Below are 21361 nucleotides of genomic sequence, written 5' to 3'. Positions count from 1 at the left end.
TCATAACAAAATTCAAAAGTAAAGGGTTCTGAGGACAGCCCAATCATTTGAAACCAGTTTTATTCAAATCGGTTGTGTGGTTTCTGAGATGATTTCTACATTTTGATACATAACCTCTAAACTGAAAATCCGATTACAATGAAATTCAAAATCGTTTTTAAAATTTTGTTTTGCACGCGCTGCGGCCTCGGCATGTGTGTCTGGGCACAGCCCTTCCAAACTGGTACTGCGTACTCTAACGTGGGGTAATTGATCTGTCTGTGGACAGCTATCTTATTCTTCTGAAACAACTTCGATGTCCTAAAAATAGTGATCCTAAAAAAAGTGATGAGGATGCTGCATTTGTTCACAGTCTTATCGACATGTGCCCGAGAAATCAGATGACTCTCCAGAGTCAGACCAAGATAGACCAATACGTTGGACCACTCTATAAGAGATTATTTAAGGTCATGTTCGTGGTAGGAATTGATTTCTCTATTATGTGGGGGCAGAGGGTTGAAAACTTGGTTGGTGGGCCGTCCTTTCCAGCTGTTTTGTGGGTTTTCAATTCTTTATAGGTTTTGTGGACCTCGTACAAAGTCACTCCTATTTCTTGCAACGGTTAGCATGTAACAACACCTCAGAAAAGTGTTTCCGACGCATGGCCCCATCGATTATCAAGTGCCTTTCAAGCCGTTGGTCATGGTAGGGATCAACAAAGTCCGATTCCTCATGCCGTCGATCGTTTAATAGAACCATTCCGTGTCGTAGAAGCATGCCTCCGTTTTAGGAAGAGATCGTTCGAATTGCTAGTGTCTCTGGCGGCAGTGGAGTCTCGTTTCGATCGCTCAAGCCTCTCGGGAACTTTCACTGCTGTTTTGTAAGAGTGTTATGAATGTTATGTTCTGGGGCCGCAAATAAAACAAACTTTGATGCGTTTGCAATCATTTGTATTAATTTAGTTGTCTTGAAACAACTCTCTTTTTTGAAGGTAATCGATACGTTGCTACCAAGAAAGCCGAATTTGTCAAAATAATATATTTTTCGTGGCAAAATAGGCATTTCGATCAATATATGTCTAGCACAGTACCAGTATCTTAAAACCTGTTCTACGGAGACCTAAAAATTTAAACTTAATACTCGGACTCAATTGAAGATTATTTTAACTATAATAAATCGACACAAAAATTAATTCAGCCCCAAGCCGGATAAGTATACGTTGCAAGTTAATTGGAGGTACGATGTTTATGGCGGGCACACTTTTTTTCATTAGGTCGAAACGACCGCTCACGTGCCGCAGCATAAAAAAGGGGAACTAATGGATAATACGTTTTCCCCTTTTTTATGGATTGAAGCGAATCGTGAATGTGGTCCAACTCGATCAGACAATGGATGACCACGGTTAACGGTTCTGCTCACCGTCAGGTTTACCACAACCACCTAGCCGAGGTCAACATTCTATAGATGCCACTGCAGCTGAATGCGAAGAAGTGAATACGTGGACGAAACACGAGCGGCTGATCTAATCGTGCTGAATGGAACGACTGCCGATCGTCAGGTCGTCTGTGTAACGCACAGTACCCACGGTCTCCTCGATGGCTTATCATAGAGTGAGTGATAAGCCAAATTTATAGCAACTCTTTGAATCTGCTCTCTTGTTATTATTAGTTGCTTTGTGGCACAGTGACAGAGACCTACCGCTGCCAAAAAACTGATAGCGTTCAACCATCATTAAGCAATTACGAAAATGCTTTCAATGGGTAGTGGAGTACTGGTGAATTATATTTGTACCAAAACAAAACAATTGTTGATAACCTAATTATTCACATGTAGAGTCAGTCGACTAAATTGAACAAGTAGGTCGGTGCAAGAATCAAGTGCAACTTGCTAGTTACGCAATTCTCGTTCATAAATACATCGTAATTTATGCCAATACTTTGCTGCGTATAAACATCGCGGCGCAACTTTCTGACACTGACACCAGATTCAATGCTATTCTATGTGTCACTCACAAATGGTGCAAATTGAATAGTTCGTGACTGGGCGAAATTGCCTTAGACTGCGAGTCTACTGGAACAAATCTTTAACAACAATAGCAAATTGCTGACTCGAAAGCACTCGCAGTGAGCAACCTATCATTAAATTTCTTATCTCAACAAAGCTGGCTGGCTTTCTGGGATTTCATAGGCACACGAGCGGCTTTTATGAGTCGTATGTAGGCGGTGAAGTGGAGGATCCAGTAGTTACGATTTTGTTCAAATGGACACTGCTGCACATGTGAGAATGCGAGAATGTGCTGTCTGTCGTTCGTAGTATTGATATTATTATGGTAATTGTCACTATTCATGTCTGATGTTACTCGAATGATACAGTAAAAAAAAACTAGTTTTTATCTATTGAAAGTGCATTTCAAGAAAAAAAAAATTAATAACTATATTCAGTCGAATCTGAACAAAATTTTCACTGAAAGTATTACATTTTTTTTAAACGTTAACAATAAATTCGAATGAGTTTAATTACAAGCGAATAACGGTCAGAATGGTTCGAACAATGAGTACATACTGTACATTTTTTTCTGGTATGTATGATTATTTTTATGTTTGACTCGTAGGCGCACCGACAAAACTCATACAGGATGATTGCAGCTAACCACTGTTGATCTCGACATCTGTAGGCATGTGGATTTAATGCACAAACGACAACGGATCGCACACAGAGAGAGAAAGGGAGAGTGGTTCTATAGCAACTTGCGTTTTTTTTGCTGACGTTACGTGGTTTTACGTTCGCTTGTTTTGTAGATGCACAAGAAGCGTGCAATTGCGACTGTGTGGATTGCAATGTGTGGATTAATGAAGGTCTTACTCTAGTGACTGCTTGCCCATTTCATATCTTTTTTTGTCTGGTACTACACAATCAGGTTCCTCTTCGCGAGTAGCAGCTGCTTCACTTAACATCACACTGAAGCGTTGTCGTGAAATGCGATTTACTATGTATGTTTAACCATCAAATTAATGTTGTCCATATGTATGCGCTAATGATCATCGTTCTAGGTTCACGTTGTCGTAGTAATTGTAGCCTGTTGTATAGTACGTGCATGTACAAACGTCTGCATTTTCAGCTTCAGAATATCATTACTATGGAATGTAACTAAAATTTGCTAATATTATTTTCCCTTGAACTATTTTTTTTCGTTAAAAGCAGCTTTTTAAAAAGGCGTTTTTAAAAATATTTTTTTTTTAATTTACTTGACAGATAGACAAAGGAATAGTTTTTTGATCGTATATTTTAATAAATCTATGTTTGTTGCGTGATTGCATGAAAAACTGAAAATTTTCAAAACTTAACCATGAAATATCTCAAAACTGATGCAAATAGAAAGTTATTCGCCAAGAGCTTTATGATTTGAAATTATTGTTAGATTTTTTTTGACCTTTTTATATTTGTCATTCGGGTCCTTGTTAGAATCTTATTGCATCATTAGAATTCAATTATTCTCAAAAATGTTGAAATTGAAAAAAAATTTCAAAACTAAATTTATAATTTTAAATTTGTCCTTCTTTTCTTCATCCATGACTATTTATCAAAAGTTATGGAATAATGGAATAATTTATAAACAAAAAAATAATTTGCGGAGAAAATTTAACTTTTTCTGGATTTATTATATAGATTAGAGTTTATTTTCTAATTTTCTCAACTTAGATTCAAAATAATTTGAAAACGGATGCATTTATGAAGTTAATCATCATATGTTTTTTTATTTAAAATAATCACCTAAATTATATACCATCGTTGAAATATAACTATCCTTAAAAATGTTGGAAATTAAATAAAGCTTTGAATGTGCCATTACCACGATAGATCAAATAATTTAAAAAAAAGTTACTTAACATATCAGCAAAACTAATGCAACGCATATGGCAGTTTTTAGCGTTTCGAGCTGAAAAGGCTCCATGACTGTTGAAGGAAAGGAGACTGATTACCAAGCAGACATGGAAACCAGTCTCCTTTCTATCAAACACTACATCAAAATGATGCTCCGCAGTATTATCAATCTCTTAAACCAGCGAACAACGAGCACAATAATTTCATTACTCAAATTGCCAGTCCAACTCCTTAACGTCACCTTTCGTTATGGTCTTTTAAAAGCATCGGATAAAAATAACCACCGCATCATTCGGAATCGGATCCAACCCGGTGGAATGACATAATCAGGACAGACCTCTGTCCGATCTTGTCGCAGGTTTCTATTTCAACTGAGCTGCAGAAATCAATCCCCATCTCGACACTTGAGCTTCCGAATTTATGTGACTAGAAAACGTGACGAAAAAAAAGATTTTTATGTATCGCTGTTAGAACCACTGTCAGAACCGTCCGAAACTTGTTTTGAATCAACATGTGTTGACGTACGAACTTGGCTAAATATCAGTACCATGTGTGGCGCATATTTGTTTGGCACACAAAAAATGCACGCACATGTGGAAAACTCCATAAAGGTCGAAAAGATCAGATTCAATGATCAATAAAAACGCGTGACCTTAGTCAATACTGGTACAGCCAGTATAATTGATGTTACGAGAATTATGTTCCCGACGTATAAAAAAACTGAATGTCATTTAATTGGTCGAAATACAATCACACTCAATGGGTACAATGAACGACTTTATAGAACAATACCTTACGGTTGAAATATTATTAAAATTCTTTGAACTTTATCTTATAATCGTTACGCAAGAAATAACATAGTGTCAGATTTCTAAACTGCCACTCGATACCTATCGTAAGACAATTTTATAGACACGGCATAGACCAGGTTAAATCCAACAGGCTACTCCACTCAAGGACCGGTTTTATTCTAGCATTGCAGGTAGAGGATGTTGAGTTCAATTGTACACAGTCCGATACGCAGTGGTTTTCGAAACAATGTAATATTTTAATTATGAGTTTAAGTTTGTTCCCCCACAATTATAAAGCATGACAGTGTTGATTGATTACTGCTGTTTGTTGTCACTTCAATATAGTTCAATTAAATTGATTAAAAGAATCGACAATAATGACATCCACTAGTTGTTTCCGGAACCTCTCCGCATGGGCGCAACTACGGGGGGGCTAGAAGGGGCTGAAGCCCCCCCAGAAAGTGTTTAGCCCCCCCTAGAATTTCCCAGAGAATGATTGTATTCAATATATCTACATTCCATATTACTTATCAGAGCATCAAAATCAACACAAATTGAGATGTCGTCATTCATTGGCTAAGAACTAGTTCTGCACCCAGAATCGATTCTCAACCCTTGCTCTCTTACTCACCTTACCAGTCAGACGAGAGCTGTAATAACTCGTGATGTATCAAGAAGTCGCCATTTTACTTGGTTTTGGGCTGTGTTTCAGCCGTTCCCCAGACGTCTCATCACTCGCAAGCAGGGTTTATATTTGTTGACAGTCTTGAGTGAAAGTGAAAAAAAGCATCCAGAAACGTTATTTTTTTACAATCTTTTCAGAGTTCTCCCTTCCCGCTTTTTGCATGGAAGTGAACTGTCAGAACACCTCATTATATTTCATGCGATGAAAGCAAGACTACAAAATCAGTTTATCAGTTAACGAAGATTGTCAAGGCATCGGTCAGTGTCAATGAAAAAGTGTTTCGGTGAGGTTATTTTGGTTGAGTAGACTGTTTGTTTTTCTTTTTCGCTTTGAAGTGAAGATTATTTGGTTGGATTTGTCGTCAAATTTTATTCCGTAACCATGAACGATGCGCGCGATCTATTTCATCTGAGTATAACAGCACGTTACTAGGACGAAAATCTAGTGTATCTGAAAGAGTGCTGCGATCATTGGAAGTGAAAATTGAAAATGATTGGCTGTAATTTTCGAAGAATTTTGCTGGGGAAAATGACTTTTATCAGCACTGCTCGCAAGTCTCTTTCGATCTGGTCGAGCCATCATGCACGCTGCGCCCTTTAATTTCTTGTGCCGGTAGGGTTGCTGAAGAGAAGTGATTTCACAGAGTTGTCGTCCGGCATTCTTACGATGTGACCGGCCCACCGCAACCTGTTGTCTTTCGCCAGGTGTGCAATGGGGTTCTCTCCAAGCAGCGCTTGTAGCTCATGGTTCATGCGCTGTCGCCATTATCCGTCGTCCGCTTGTGCTCCACCGTAGATAGTCACCTTCTGTTCGAAAACACCAAAAGGACCTCCGTAGAGGACTACCGGTTATATCAGGGTTTTGTAGTTTTTTGTATCGAAGTGGTCATGTCCGATCATCACCGTGATAGGTGCGTACGTTCTTAATGTCTGAGAAGAACGGGCCGTCGTTGAGAACGTGGTCAATTTGTTTTGCTGCACGTTGGTCGAGGAAAGAAAGGACTTTGGACTGCTAATCCGCGGGAAGCTGCGAAGTTGGTGCATAGCAGGCTGTGCGGGCCAATAACCGGCTTATTTAAGTCTTTCCTTTCGTTCATGTCCCCAACGACGATCTTGATGTCTCTACGCGAGCAGCTATCGTGCCTTGCGGCCACAAATCCACCGTACCTTCTCTCCTTTCCGTCAAAGCTCCTGGAGCGCAACGATCCGGGATCCGGGTCGTTAAGCGATCTACTGTTACATGTACTGAGCTTCTAGTCGTCGTCCTTAAGCAGGTATTAGACGACGCAAATATTTGCTATTTTTGGTACGATTTTTATTTGCACAAAATAAATTCTGTATTAAAATATAGCAAATATTTGCTTCGTCTAATGCCTGCTTTATTTCGTCGGCTGGGTTTTGAATTCTTGATTCTCCGTAGTATGTTGATTTTACTAGGGCTGCGATGCCTAGTCTCGCGACGGAGCTGCCGCCATAGATGTAGCTGGCGAGACACCGCATTTCATAGTTCAACCGTCCGGTCCGGATCAGTCGCTGTTTGAGCCGCCCCTAGCCTGTGGGGTAGACGCGCAGACAAGCTGCTCTCTAAGGAGAACAACTACCCCTTCCTGTCAGCATACGACCAAGTTCCCACCGGTTCACCGGTTTTTCCTTGGTTGCTCGTATCCCAGTCGGTACCACGTGGAGGTAGGAATAGGGCATTATGCCTTGAACCACACTGGGCTCTATTTTAATCTAACTAGTACGGGTGAACTGTTAAAAAACACTGCCCAGCCGTTTACCAAATCTGGCTCTCCTCAATAACGAATCAGTGTTGCTGAAAGAGCTTGGCGTTGACGGTGTGTTCAAGATATTCAGTACATCTTCGGAGATTCTATCCCTAAGTGATTTGTTTCTGCTTTTACGATACTTATTTTAAGCGTTATTAAATAAGCATATACAAACTCTTTTTTCTCTTTTTTAAAATGACATACATGAAAACTAGCCCCCCCTAGAAATTTTCCTTAGTTGCGCCCATGCCTCTCCGGAATTCCAGAAATGTTATCGAATACCCAGCAACGAAATTGACGCCCATGCAGATCACGCCACACCAAACCATCAGTCACAATGTGCTCGACAATCGCACTACAAACGACTGTCTAATAAACATTTGGCACCCTACTACAGTGCAAACCTGTTGGGGGGCTGGTCTTTTTCCAGAAAAAGGTGTGTTGGTAATTCAGCATAATGATAGATCTAGCCTCAATCATTTTACCAGCACTTTTCACCATTATTATGGGCGGTAGTCAGTCTTCGATCAGAAACGCTCAACGCCAAAACTAATCAAGTCAGTCTTAGCTGGGGCAACCTATAGAGCACAAATTGCGCAACCGCTCGCGGCCATTTCAAACTATGTCCACACGGTAGCTGCATCTATAGCGACAGTGGCCAATCGTTCGCCCCTTGTGAACAGATCAGACCACACGGAAAATGTTTGTGGTTCAAGGAGGGCCTGTCGAAATGCTGCATAATTGAATTTCCGTGGAGAAAATGGCGCGATGGAGTCAAATCAACCCAAACCACAGTTACCGGTTGGAAATTGACCCTAAAGAGAACGGCTTTTCCGCCTAAAGCAAGTTGTTAGTGTGATCGAGCTGTCGCCTATACTCAGGTCGCCGCCGCCTATCGTACCTACAAACCCGTCTCGTAGCGATCGTCTTTGGGAGGTATAATTGTTATGTAACTGTTCGAGTCGCTTTCCGACCACGTTCCCGTTTCTCTGGAGCGGAAATTATCGCTTCTATGGATGACGGTCCGGGATTGAATAGTGATTGGACCGAAACCGCTGATGGAGGTGCACCAATTGACCTTTGGTGCTTTTCATTTTATTGATACAGGTTTGAAATCCTATAATCTTGGTTATAACATGGTTATGCACTTATAGTTTTTTAAGGGGAAAAGTTTCTTATATTCTTATTTTATAGCAAAACATTGTCCGACACTGATTTTATTATTAGTTACAATTCTGAAAATAACGGCAGGGTGCGCCATAATTATTGCAACAAGAAACAGAGAACCGTCAACTATGTTTTTGGGAGAACTTTTGAATTAAAAATAATGTATTGAGTAAAAACAATTTAAAAAAGCAAGGCTTTGCTTCTAACATCCCCCAAATCGAGAAGTCCACCACATTGAGATCTGGCGAGTTTGGAAGCGGTGGTGAGAGAAAGTTAAACTTGCACCAGTCTTGAACGGTCTTCTTTGTGTAAGCCGGGGCACCGTCTTGCATGAAGATCCAGTTTTGATTGTTATTCTTTTTCTGGACCCAACAACTATCGATTCGCAAACCGACTTTGCATTTTTGGTTGCAATAATTATGACGCAGACCATAGTTATGTTTTTGTTGTCATATATACTATATATTCATTCCATGATCTCAAACACGGCCATTCAATATTTCCATTTGAGCAAACGTCACGATAGTGCGGATTCGATCCGTTACTTTTATTGACGATTACTTACTTTGAAAAACGTTGGAATATTCACGTTGGAATAAAAGGTGCGATTCCAAGACTACAGCTAGTGTATATTGTGAAATATATATTGTGAATCAGGTTTCGAGAAGTACAGAGTATTTTCCGACCTTGGATGAGGTGAATGATTTCGTTCCTGAAACCAAAAACTGTTCATAAATTCTGACAGCCTAATGTGGCCGAACTTTTGCATAGGGCTGGTGCTGATTCGGGTGGCATGTACAATATGTCAATTGCTTTGTGCCGTATGCTTAGATTTGAGAAAAAGTGTAGAACTAGTATTAAAATAACCTTGATTTGCCTAAATGAAATTTACTACTCTAGAACGTTAACAGTACGAAGTTGAAGCTTACTTGAAAGGAGAAAAAATAAAAAGGGATTAGTTTTAGGCTGCGTGATTAGATAAGATTATAATTAATTAAAAATACAAAAGAATTAACCAAAACCGACCCATGAATAGGCATCTGCCAGTTTGATAAGTTGTTTCATAAGGCTTTTTTGTTAGGAGAATAGAGTTTGGCGAAACAAATAATTTTAGAATTCTCGTGATTGAGATTCTCCAAGAAGAATTAGAAAGTAACTTTTTTTTAAAACAATCGACACCATTTCACTGTGAGTGAATAATTTTTTTGCGTGTTGGGTAATTGCGTCACTGCGACCAATTTTTTGATATTTTGTGACATATTCCCCTTTTTTTTATCTTGCTAGGTCAGGATAACGTATTACTACTGGAAGTAATCGTTTTAGCTGACCAATAGCATTAGTCCAGTCCGGAATTAGACTTTGTATGGAGCGTACAACCGTACTGGAATTTGTTCTCCAGATTTCAGAGGGTTCTAGAACCCTACATTGAAGAACTTATGCCTTTTTCTAAAAATGGCCGGACACCGCTATAACAGATGTTCCGAGTCATCTTTATCTATGTTACATAAACGACATGTATCACCTTTAAGTTTTTTCATAACCTTCAAATGATAACGGCTCGGACAATGCCGTTATCATTTGAAGGTTATGAAAAAACTTGAAAGGAATGAAAGGAAAGGGAAAATTTAGAATTTCCCATGTATTCCTTTTTTAAGGGAGAAATCCTATGAGTTAAAGAAACGATCACACGTCCAAACAAGTTTCGATGTGCATGTCGCAGATTTTAAAGCTGCTTGATTGTCGGACTTAATGCAAATGTTTGAGTGCCTAAGCGTTTACTGCGTTGACATATAACAGAACATTCCAGTATTGCTTGGATTTCAGCTTGGAAGACAGTTGACTATTGTCCCATTCAAATAGGTATGTTTACCCCCGGATAAGCTACCCCTGCTCACACTCGATTGTCCATGTTTGAACCATTTGTGTAAAAAATAATCGATCCTGGACGGAGATCGAGACCACCACGTCCCCAAACATCACGCTCAGGTTCAAGCATTCGGAATCGTTTTTCAAAATTGTATCGTTCCTCATCCAGTCTTCATTGTTGATTACTAGGAGATTGATACAAATTTTTAAAACACTTAGATGATCTGTTAGGCCACCCTCAGAGTTTTTAATCCTTAAAGTGCTCTTTTCTGCTTTTAATTGTATGATTTGATGTAATGGAAGCATGAAGAGTGAAGCTTCCAATGCCTTGGAAGATATGGTTCTCATTGCACCCGTTATTAAAAGAGTGGTTAGCCGTTTTTCCAACTTATTTAATTTCTTCGGTTTTGGACACCAGACCAATATAGGTAATTCTTGGTCTCGCAACAGTTGAATAAATCCAAAGGATCATTTTCGGTTTGAGACCCCACTGTTTACCAAAAGTGTTATTACATATCCATAGAGTATTAGTTGCTTACTTTTTGCCAAGAGATGTGTATTCCAGTTAAATTTTCTTGTCAAGAAAAATTCCGAGGTATTTGACGTTGTCTGAGTGTACCAGGAGCTCACCTTTTAGTCTGATATTATTTAGCCTAATTTTTCTCCTTCGTGCAAATGGAACGATATTTGTTCCAAAAGGATTTACATTTGAGTCCTCCCTATTGCACCACGAGAAAACAATATTAAAGACAGTTTGCATTCGGTTTGCGATGATAACATCATACTTGACACGAACAATTACGATTATATCATCAGCAAATCCGATTTTTTTTAACCCTTTTTCTATCAATTTTGTGAGAAGATCATGAACTAATAATGATCACAGTAGAGGAGTTATGCACTTATGTAAGAACTTCCAAGGTTTGCTGATATTTTTCTTTTTGATAACATCTCGTTAATCCTATCATTAATCATTACAGCAATCATTGATTCGTGAGATGAATTATAAAATGCTTCTTCTGTATTATGGAACGCCGCCAGAGAAATTTCTTTGTGCTTAATTTAAATTTATTGTAATTGTTTTGTTTGTGATAATTACATTAACAAAAGAAGAAATACAGAATTTCTGCAATTGACACATTCCTAGCTCTTCTACGCAAAGACAGCAAAATTTCAAACTGCATATTTAATCCAGAACTGTTGCAGGTGAAAAAGGATATATTGAACTTCACGGAAAACGTTTGTTTCATTTGAATTTAAATGATATAATAAAAAAAACTTCATAAAAGTTTATTAAAATCATAGTTTTGACACTACTTTTAAAAAATCTGCTTGTAACATCCCTTCAAGCTGGTCTCGAGGTACGATACTGGCCTAGCAAGCCAGTCGTTGTATGTTCAAGTCCCGGCTCGGGAGAGACTGTTAGTGTCAGTAGGATCGTAGCGCTAGCCCCGCAACTGTCCTGTACATTTAACAGTTGACTGCGAATGTTGTGTATGATAAACAGATGGTCGAGTTCCACCAAGCTTTGCTTTGCTTTTGCTTAGTATCATTTATTTTGAAGCTATGGGTATGTGATACTCAAGAAAGTAAAGGGTTTTTATGGACGTATTTGTGGCCTTAACGCAGGTTTTACGCCGGGTTTGAGAATTGATGCGCTCAATAACGCTGCGGATTTTGTACGCATTCGACAAAATAACCTTCCAGATATCCAGGCAGTACAAATCAAACCATCGAAAATTATCGCTCTAAGCTCCCGTGAAAACCTATGGGAGTCTTCTTCCCCAGTAAAAGGAATCAAATTTGCTTATCACCTTGTGCATTCCCAGATGAAACACTTACTATTAGTTGGTATAATTACAACATATTCAATCTATCCACATATTTAACGTAATATCGATGGATTCGCTACGAGACGGAGAATAAAATAGAAACCCTACATACACTATATATACTCTGATAATGTTTTTAATTCTAGTCGAAAATTGAAAACATATTATACCCAAACAATATCCCAAGTAACATTCAGAATGCTTCAAGAATTTATTCTGGTTTTGTTTTTGTTTCAAGTTGGCTTGCATGAAAACTTTCGATTTTAAGTAGATTTTATTTGATACTCATGAAATATGTTTTGCAAATAGGCTTCACAAACCATCATATGTCTACCATAATACAACTTAGCCTCACAGTTTTGAAAACGGTCATAAATTTGTTTTATATTCACTTTCATAACAACCAAATAAAACCAAAAATAAATAACCCGTGGAGTTGTATGATAGTCCCTCTCAAAGCTAAGATAAATTTTCAAGTTGTAATTTCCTTTTGAACAGAATTTGTTATGGCAACCCCGCCATGTAGGTTATTATTGTGGCTTGAATAAAACTTCATGATCGGAACATAGCCAGACGAATGCTATGATAGGTTGACTTAGGTTATCATATGCTATGTCCCGATCAAATTATAAGAATTTGTTATGACGAAGATTTTAAATTCGTCCGGGGTTTTATTCCTCAGTCGTATTGAATGGAAAAATTGCAAACTTTTGTAATTATATCTGAAATCAGCATTTTCTATTACGAGAATAACAAAACCACTCCATTGTTTTGAAAATCTAATGATAGATAACGGCATACATTTAACAAAATACTCCAAATCATTGCATTTATTTATTTATAACCTTAGTTTAGAGGAACTGAATTTCAATTGAATATTCATTTCCTACCGAGTTCCTGCGGCGCGTATTATTTGCGATGGAATTCGTGGCCAGTTTCACCATACATATTTCATGGCATGTGTTTTCTCATGCACGAAAACAATTAAAAGGCAACAATATATTCATTAATCAGTCAAGATGGAAATAAGAATTTACACAATTTTGTTTTCGCGACACTGCTGGAAAAAACCCCTGTCATAAAGAAATAAAGCCAAGATAAAATTCAATACATCACACTTAATTTGGAGAATATATTCCAATTAAAATTTCGAGGCCATTATGTGGTCAGTAAATCGGGTTGTATAAAACATCTGGTCCTATGTTGGAGCGTATATGAAGTTTTGATGACTGCAATAAAGCTGGGCCAACTAGCCATAACACATGTTTGTAGCTGTTGTAAGTAGGTTGTTATAACCGCATGGTCGGCATTGAAGGTTTTATGTTTTAGTTGTATCATAAGTATACCACTTTGATATAACTTGATATAAGTATATCACTTTGATACAACCAATTTTGTTACTTGGGATACCACTGAAAATTAATGACACATAACATTCTTCAACTCCATATATACTTTTTGATGGGGTCCAAAAAAACTCTATCGTTGATATTTTTTCTGAAAACCTATACAATTTTACATGAAATGTGAAAGATTTTGAAATTGAAACAATATTTTAGATATCTATAACTTAAGCCCTGCTTATCCGATATTAAATCTTGGGATATCGAAAAAATAAATATCTTTCTACAACAATTAAAAACCGGAAGCTCATAGGTTAAAACCACTCGTTTAAAGAAATTTTTAACATTTTTGACGATTCTTCATACAAACGAATAATAAAGCATCCTGTTTTATTTTTTATAAAAAAAACCCTTTCAATTAATTTGGTTGCACCAATATTGAAAATCAGATGACCAGGTTTGAAGTTAGAGTTATCCAAAAAGTAGTTTCAACTCTAGGAACCATAATTGTTGGCCGAAATTTAAATAAAAATCATGACTTCTTATTACAAAAAATTCTATCTCCGAAATTAAAAAGTATACATCCTTCAAAACTCCATATTCTACTTAAAATTGTATTTTTCTCAAAAACAATATTAAACGATCTTTGGTCCTCTAAAAACTCCGAAAGACGAAAACAACCCGGCTAATTCTACACTACCTTGTTCCTTGGAGAGTTGCTGACTAATACCTCTTCAACATTTATTCAAACTCATCAAACTCTAGGTACAATATAAATTAACAATATTCCTACCGAACTCACTCAATACCTGATGGTTACACTACCTAATATTCCAACATACAACCCACAAAAACCGGATTCATTCATGTTTTTAATATATCTTTTCTTACTAGAAGTACATTTTGATATTTTTTCTTGAAAGCCCCAATAAATACCGGGATTTTTCGCTGAAAGATTTGAAATCAGTCATTTTGTTGAAAAAAGTCGATTTTTTGCGCTACCCTAATGGTCAAATAACAAACAATACGGGTCTAATTATTCTGGACAGAGACCAATTCGTACAATTTTGAATAAGACTTTAGCAGAAACATCTATTTATTTCAAACGAGACGAGTTGCTCGCCGAGGCTTCTGTAAAATGGCGCAATATTTCCTAAAAATACAGCTATTTTTTTTTCACCAGTCGAAAAGTGGAGGGTGCGGAGAGATAGCTTTCCATAAACTATTTGTTTTTCCTTGACTATTAAAAAAAACTGTATCAACAAAGGTTGAGATCTGAATGAGATATGGCTTTTCATGCAGGAAAACATTCACAGTACGATACAGGTTAATTTAATATATATCTGAATTGCCTTCATCGGCGTAATTTTAAACTAAATCTAAATGTCATAGCATGAACTTATTGGTATTAGCCTAAACAACGACTTTGCCAAAGATACGCGACACCATTTGCAGGAAAATGTTTTGTGTAACGCGACACCACCGAAACATCGAAATGTTATTGGGAACATTACGCTAAGAATTCAGTATTCTTATGTTATAATATCTCATTTTGTGCATCTCATTTGGTCTCCGGAACAAATGCCCAGAAGAAACCAGGGTCCAAGAACTACTAGGGTCTACCGTAGAGCTGATATCTGACCGAAGACTAAAAATGCGAATTCAGGGATGGTGTCGTATCACGAAATGTATTGGGTTGCAGTACATGATACAACTATCTAAATTGCTAAACCAACCCGTCCGAAGAAAGTACATTTAGGGGAACTGCTCCATTATTCATCTCAGCCCATATATTCATCTCATACAACATAAAAACACAATTGAAAACAGGAAAAAAACCCATATTTTCTTTTTCAACCAGTCTGCTAATCCTCGGAATGGATTCTTCTTAGTTCACTTTAGATTTCTCATAAAGTATAATCCTCAAAAACTCACTTAAAAGCACTAAATTTGATATTATAGTCGGGCATCTGCACTCGAAAACTCATTTCATTCAATCACCTACCTAAAAAAAAAAAAACCCCGCATTGTTCTATACGGCTACAACGGGACTCGTTCAGTAGCCAACCAAAGTTTTTTTCACTATCACTAGCGGACCACTTTTTATTTTAATCACGAAACAAAATCACTCACTACACTAAGAATACTTCAATCTTTGAAATGTTCACCTCGAATTTCCTAAAACAAGTGTTAATTAGCAGAAATATATAAGATGAATTTCTACAATTCTTAAATTTCAAGTGTATGTATTTCCATCTGTTTTCACTGCGTTGAAGAAAGTCAAAAGTTGCCAAATCAGTTTCTGTTAATACGAAAAAATCAACTGAAAATGTTGCATAATTCCGACATAATATAACATAAATCTACAGCACTGTACTGGTTACCTAGGTTACCAATTTTGCACGTAAACAACTACAGCGGATATCTAGGTAACCAACTACGATGAGCTACGGCTACGTTCATTCATGATAATGTGATTCATTCATGATTAACAGTGTGATAAATATGGGGGCGTCGTGAGATGAATAATTGGGCAGTGATTCAAGTTTTGAGATGGATATGGACGCGTTGTGATAAATGGTTTGTTTTACAAAATTCAGGATGAATCCAGCTAATTTTACTGAATATACAATTCTAAACGATTCCATAAGAGCACGTAAACATATTTAGTTTATTTGCTCAGTGATTTCGTTGCATCGCAAGCAGTTTTGAATATTATTTATTAGTCTAGCTCATTTTTGAAACACAATAACCACAGATTTAAATATGATTTTAAAAACGATTACTGATTGCAAACAAACAATTTTCTTTTTTTAACGTTTCTGTAATATATAATGAAAAAATCTGGAAGATTAGTATTGAAACTTCGAGAAATGTCGTTTTAAAAAAAGTATAATTGGAAAAAATTTAAGCAGAGTTGTACGAAGCTGTTGGTAATATGATGCTGTATCGTAAGAGGTACATATTCAACAAAAACTTAATAATTTCAAAGGTGGCGTTCGGCGCAAACTTATAACTTAACAGTTCAGCTAATGCCTGATCACACAACGTCACTATTGTTCCCAGTCAGCTTGTCAATTAAAAGCAAACATTTCATCTATTGCATCCCATTCTCTCTGTGTGGGCTTGACACATTTCCTCGCCTAAGAACACTTCACCACACAGGAGGGCGGATGCATCACGCTAGCAGGTGTCAGTAAACATTGCTACTGGTTTGCTTTCTGGCCACGCCATCATAGGGCTTAACAACGCTGTTTGTTTTATGCTATGCACTCTCTTTCATCAATCGGGGTAACCGGTACTTCCTCCCATCGATACAAGTTACGAAATGCATATCTACACATACTCGAACGACTTCCAGACTTTTTTTTATATATTCATGAATGGAAGCGCAATTTAGGTTAAATAAAAACAATCTTCTGACTCATGCTGATAAAAATCGACGCGCCTAGGAAACAATATTTCCCGATTTCGATTGGAAGTGTTATCTTAGCCTAGCTGCTAAGTGGTACTCCACCTTGAGCGCACTTCTTACCTGTTGGCATTCATCGATCGGATGAGATATCGCCGAATCACGCGTTTTCATGAAGCGCTGCAGTTAATTTAGAGTGACGAGGAGCTTTTGTTCCCACAAAAGCGAGTCTATGAGAAACTGATTAGCCTGTCCGGAATTTTCAGTGCCTCCTGCCATCGAAGCAATACTTGACGGTTTGTGATTAAAGATAAGGCACTTTTTGATACAGCACTTCAGCTAAGATTTGAGTTTGTTTTAAAGTACATCTTGATGAAATTTGTACAGTGAATGAACGGAAGACTAAACATAACTTTTTTCGATAAATTCCTTATGTCTAATTCAACTGGACAAAATGACCTGCAATATCCTGTCGCATTCCGAACAGGATGCTGGTTCCGGTCCCCTTGTTCTGAAAAAGCGACGCGTTGAAGTTATGCTCGGAAATACAGATCCGACCGGAAAGAGGAAGTAAAAATCTTGGCATCGCTCGTTTGTAGGCTTTGCGGCTTCAGCGCTTCATTGTATGGCTCAATCTTTTCTGCTGCCGACAATAGGCAAGAAGGTACAAAAATGCTTTCAACATTTTTTCCCTCGTCATTTACGCTTCCGATAGACGGATGGTGACTTGTGGAGTTTTATGAGGAATGTGCCGCAGAAGAAAAAAAAAACTAACGTGGGGATGTTCAAGCGTGAAATTACATGAGATTCTCATGACACTGTAGCTGCCGATTATACACAGTACATATAACATTTGTGCTGTGCTGGTAGAACATTTAAAATTCAATTGAATTTTCAAACGAAAAAAAAAACAGTATACGTTAGTGTCGGATCTCGCTCCGATGCAAATAATCATCGCATGACAGAGAAAGTATGCACAAGAGATGAACTTTCCAATGAGTCACTGAAATCGTAATTGCGTCGACAGTATTACATGTACAAACCAACGTATAATATAATAAGACATTTACAGGAGACAAAATACTAGTAAACAATACATTTCGTTACTATCAAAGCTTATCATTTCGACATTCTTTGCCGTAAAACGATACTAATTTTCCATGACAAACCTAATCCCCTCTTCCTAATCCTCTCCTTCCTTTCTTTCCTTCCTTCCTTTCCTCGACCAACGTCAACAGTGTCCGCGGTCTTCCAACCCGAGGAAGTTGGCATGGCATGACGAGACACGAGCAGATACAATTACATTCGTATAACCTGCAGCTAGGCAACAGAAAACAATTTTACACCCGAGTGAGTCCAACCGAGAGCCGGTACTATACGTGCGCGCACCGTTTTGTGCTGGTCAACGTCAGCTTGAACGAATGTAAACATACATCAGACCTGCGGGTTCGATGGTAGTACAACGTGCAAAGTTGGGCACAACAGTAAATTTTATTATTATACCGTTTTGGAATGAAAGCCACAGCTATTCGGATTAACAGCTGTAGGTTCAGTGGCACACCTTTTGGTACGTAGGAGTCATAAACCTCCGGAGGCATCTATGACGTCACCAATATCGGCGCAGCATGTTGGATTAATGGCGTGCGAAAGCTCAATAAACCTTTCACCGGCGCTGCTGATTAACACACCAGGTAACACCCGGACTTTGGGTTGGCTGGAGTTTTATTACCTATTGAGACCGGTTTCGGTTCGTATGGTGATTTACAAATGAAAGTCAAGGTTGAATGACTGATGCATAATAACTACTACCACTACTACTTACCAGAATGAACGCCGCTTTCTTCGTCTTTGTCATCCGTACAGCGAAAAAACATATTGCGAACCATTTCGTCTCCCTTTTCACCGCAACGTATGAATTTCTCCAGCCGGTTGTAATCCAACTCCTTAACAACAACTTTTAGTAGATTGAGATTATCTACGCTCTGATCAACACATTTGGATGTCAGACTTTTCAACAGAGAGTTACTTCGGGACAGTTTAGTGGAATGAGTCCGCCTGATAAAACTTAACGATTTTTTCGGACTTAGTGCCGAATATGGCGATGAGGTTTGATCTGCAGAATGAACGGAACTTCCACCACCTCCTCCGGCGCCCGCATCCGAGGAATAGTTGAGCGAAATTTTCGGTGTTGACTTTAGCAAAAAGGAACTTTTCGGCGGGAATGTATTGGCGGGTGAAAGATTTTGCGGTAAAGTTTTCGATTTCTCTTTCGCTGGCGACGGAACCAATGAAGGTTTCTCCGGTAGGTTGAGAATATTGTTGCGGCTGCGTGACTTCAGCAACCGAATCGGCGTGGAGGTGTTACTTTGTTTTTGATGGCACGTGGTCTCATCATCATCGATATTGACGCTGGCATTTAGAACAATGCCGTATCGTTTTAGTTTGTTCTCCCGCTCGCTACCTCCTAGCAAGTTGTTGGAGGAATTCAGTGAATCGTCTAAGCTCCAATCGAAACTACAGGCGCTAAGGTCGGGATTGTATATTCGCTCCAGAGATCTTTTGGAGTAATCATCTGCAGTCGGCATCGATGTCGTACCAGCATCCGCTTTCGGTTCGTGACAAGAGGCATCTGAGTTTAGAGGTACATAAAACGTTGATCGCCGTCGAGACGATTCTGTTGAGGCGAATGATGTTTCAGCTGCTTGCAGCATTATTAGGCACTGTTAGCATTTACCGAACAATAAACACATACAACTTTGTTTTTTCGTACAACGAATTCCTGCCATAGGCAGCACTAACAGATCACAAATCACGTTGATTTATTTGCCTTTACATTCACTTTACTTTTTGCACAAAAAAAAAACAAATTGAGGAACAGAACATTAAAAGTTTTTAAAGCTGAATACGAGCGACCAACATTGGACACTTGTCCTCTAGTTCATTTTACATGCATGTGTCACAAGAGCCGCCACCTATCCAGAGGCGCTTAAATCATCTTCTCAATTTTACAACTATGCAACCCACAGCAAACAACAGAGAAAAGTGAAAACAAAGGGACGAATATTGTAAAATAATTAGAAGTTCTCTACGGTCAAGACAACCTTCATCTTACTTCAAAGCGAAAAAAGGTTCTGAAATTCAGTATCTAATAACAAGACCACAAATAGGGACCCTTGGCAAACAATTACCAGAAGAGAAAGACAACACTAAATTGACCGTTTCTATGACGCATATGCATTCACGTGAAACATAAACAGAGGGCAAAACGTGCGTAACAAAGAATGAAACGAAGAAAACCCTGTCAATATAGACACGTTTTTTTTACGATTTTCACCACTCAGGAAAGATCGCGTCGCTATGTAAAAACACACTTTAAAGAAACAATTTAATCGTGGAGAAAAGAACCCAGAATAAACAAACATTCTAATTTCCAGCATAGATTTTATCCTCTCCAGTGTCTTTTTGTGAAAAGACGGATAAGGCACGTAAAATATCTGACAGCTCACTTTGAATGTGTGTTGAATGTATAACTTCTGCCCCGTCGTCGGCGTTTTCAAATGGCGAATGACCGGGAAAATTTGTTTGATCGTAAATCTTTTGATGATTAGCACAAATGGTTTAGTGGCTGGAAGCGGTGACGCCATATCAGTGGGAATGTGATTATGACGATCGAGTCCGCTAGTCTTACGAAGAAATAAAGGATGATTCACCAAACAGACTCAGTGATGCTAACCGGGTGGAATCCCGTGTGATTGGAGAGAAGCATACAAGTCGTCATATGTTATATTTTCTTGTACATCGAAGAGGATGCCAATTAAGCAGGTTATGATATAAAACAGCGTTCTGTGGATTTTTAATTGTCGTTTCCCATCGTTTCAACACTTTTCCGGGATGGTGAAAGTTCAACCGAATAACAGATCTGTTTATTTAGGCTGTAGTTAGGTTATAGGCTGTATGGCTGTAGACTATGGACTAACAGCTAAGCTATCAAAAAGGAGCACATACAACTCAATATTTTATGGTTACAGTAAGGCCAAAAGTTGCTAACAAGAAGCATACGTTTTACCATAGTCAAAGTAGCACCACCCCAGGTTTGGTGCTGTTTACATAATTTCGTTTGCAATATTCTGTTCTCCAACGATAAGATCCGACGCGTTCGTTGAAAAATTCAAACCATACTCACTGAACCAACACTCAATCTTAATTAGAGGCGTATTCCCTCAACCTCGGGTCCTACCTTCCATGTTGCCAACACCGACAGAGCTCTTAACGAACGGAAGCAGACATCGAACGCCAGAGCTTCTCTGTATGCCCGTCTTGATAGAACCATATACAGCTGCAAATATATGGAGCCGGTCCCGCGACAACACGGCGATGCAAATAAGCCAGATTGCAATCATTCGATAACATTCAGTCGAAATGATCCTTAGAATTGAAACTAACACATGTTGCAAAAAATTTGTTTAACAATAGTAATAACATTCGACCCTCTATGGCCATGAGCAACGACCCGGCCAATCTGCCGCCTGCATTACCATCAGTCAAATCGTGCCGTGCGGGTTGGGTCGGGACAGACGCGTCAACGTTGCCGTCGTCTTATACCGCAGCCGTCGCGTCGAATGAAAAATGTGTCTAC

General features: G+C 38.4%; 1 protein-coding gene across 8 annotated transcripts in view; it reads right to left on the bottom strand.

The window, feature by feature from the left end:
* Window positions 1-21361, bottom strand: part of LOC129719768 (ras GTPase-activating protein raskol) — a 266716-nt gene that overhangs the window by 26747 nt on the left and 218608 nt on the right. The window contains exon 2 of one of the 8 annotated variants that reach the window (XM_055671166.1): window positions 18548-19568. The exons of the other annotated variants lie outside the window; for them this stretch is intronic. Coding sequence (XP_055527141.1) covers window positions 18548-19436 — 889 coding nt within the window. The 5' untranslated portion in view covers window positions 19437-19568. The remainder of the gene's footprint in view (window positions 1-18547; window positions 19569-21361) is intronic. 8 annotated transcript variants of the gene reach the window in all.

The sequence above is a fragment of the Wyeomyia smithii genome, chromosome 2, assembly GCF_029784165.1.
Source record: "Wyeomyia smithii strain HCP4-BCI-WySm-NY-G18 chromosome 2, ASM2978416v1, whole genome shotgun sequence".
Lineage (NCBI taxonomy): Eukaryota > Metazoa > Arthropoda > Insecta > Diptera > Culicidae > Wyeomyia > Wyeomyia smithii.
Note: the sequence above shows the minus strand (reverse complement) of the source record. Positions and strands in the feature narration are given on the sequence as shown.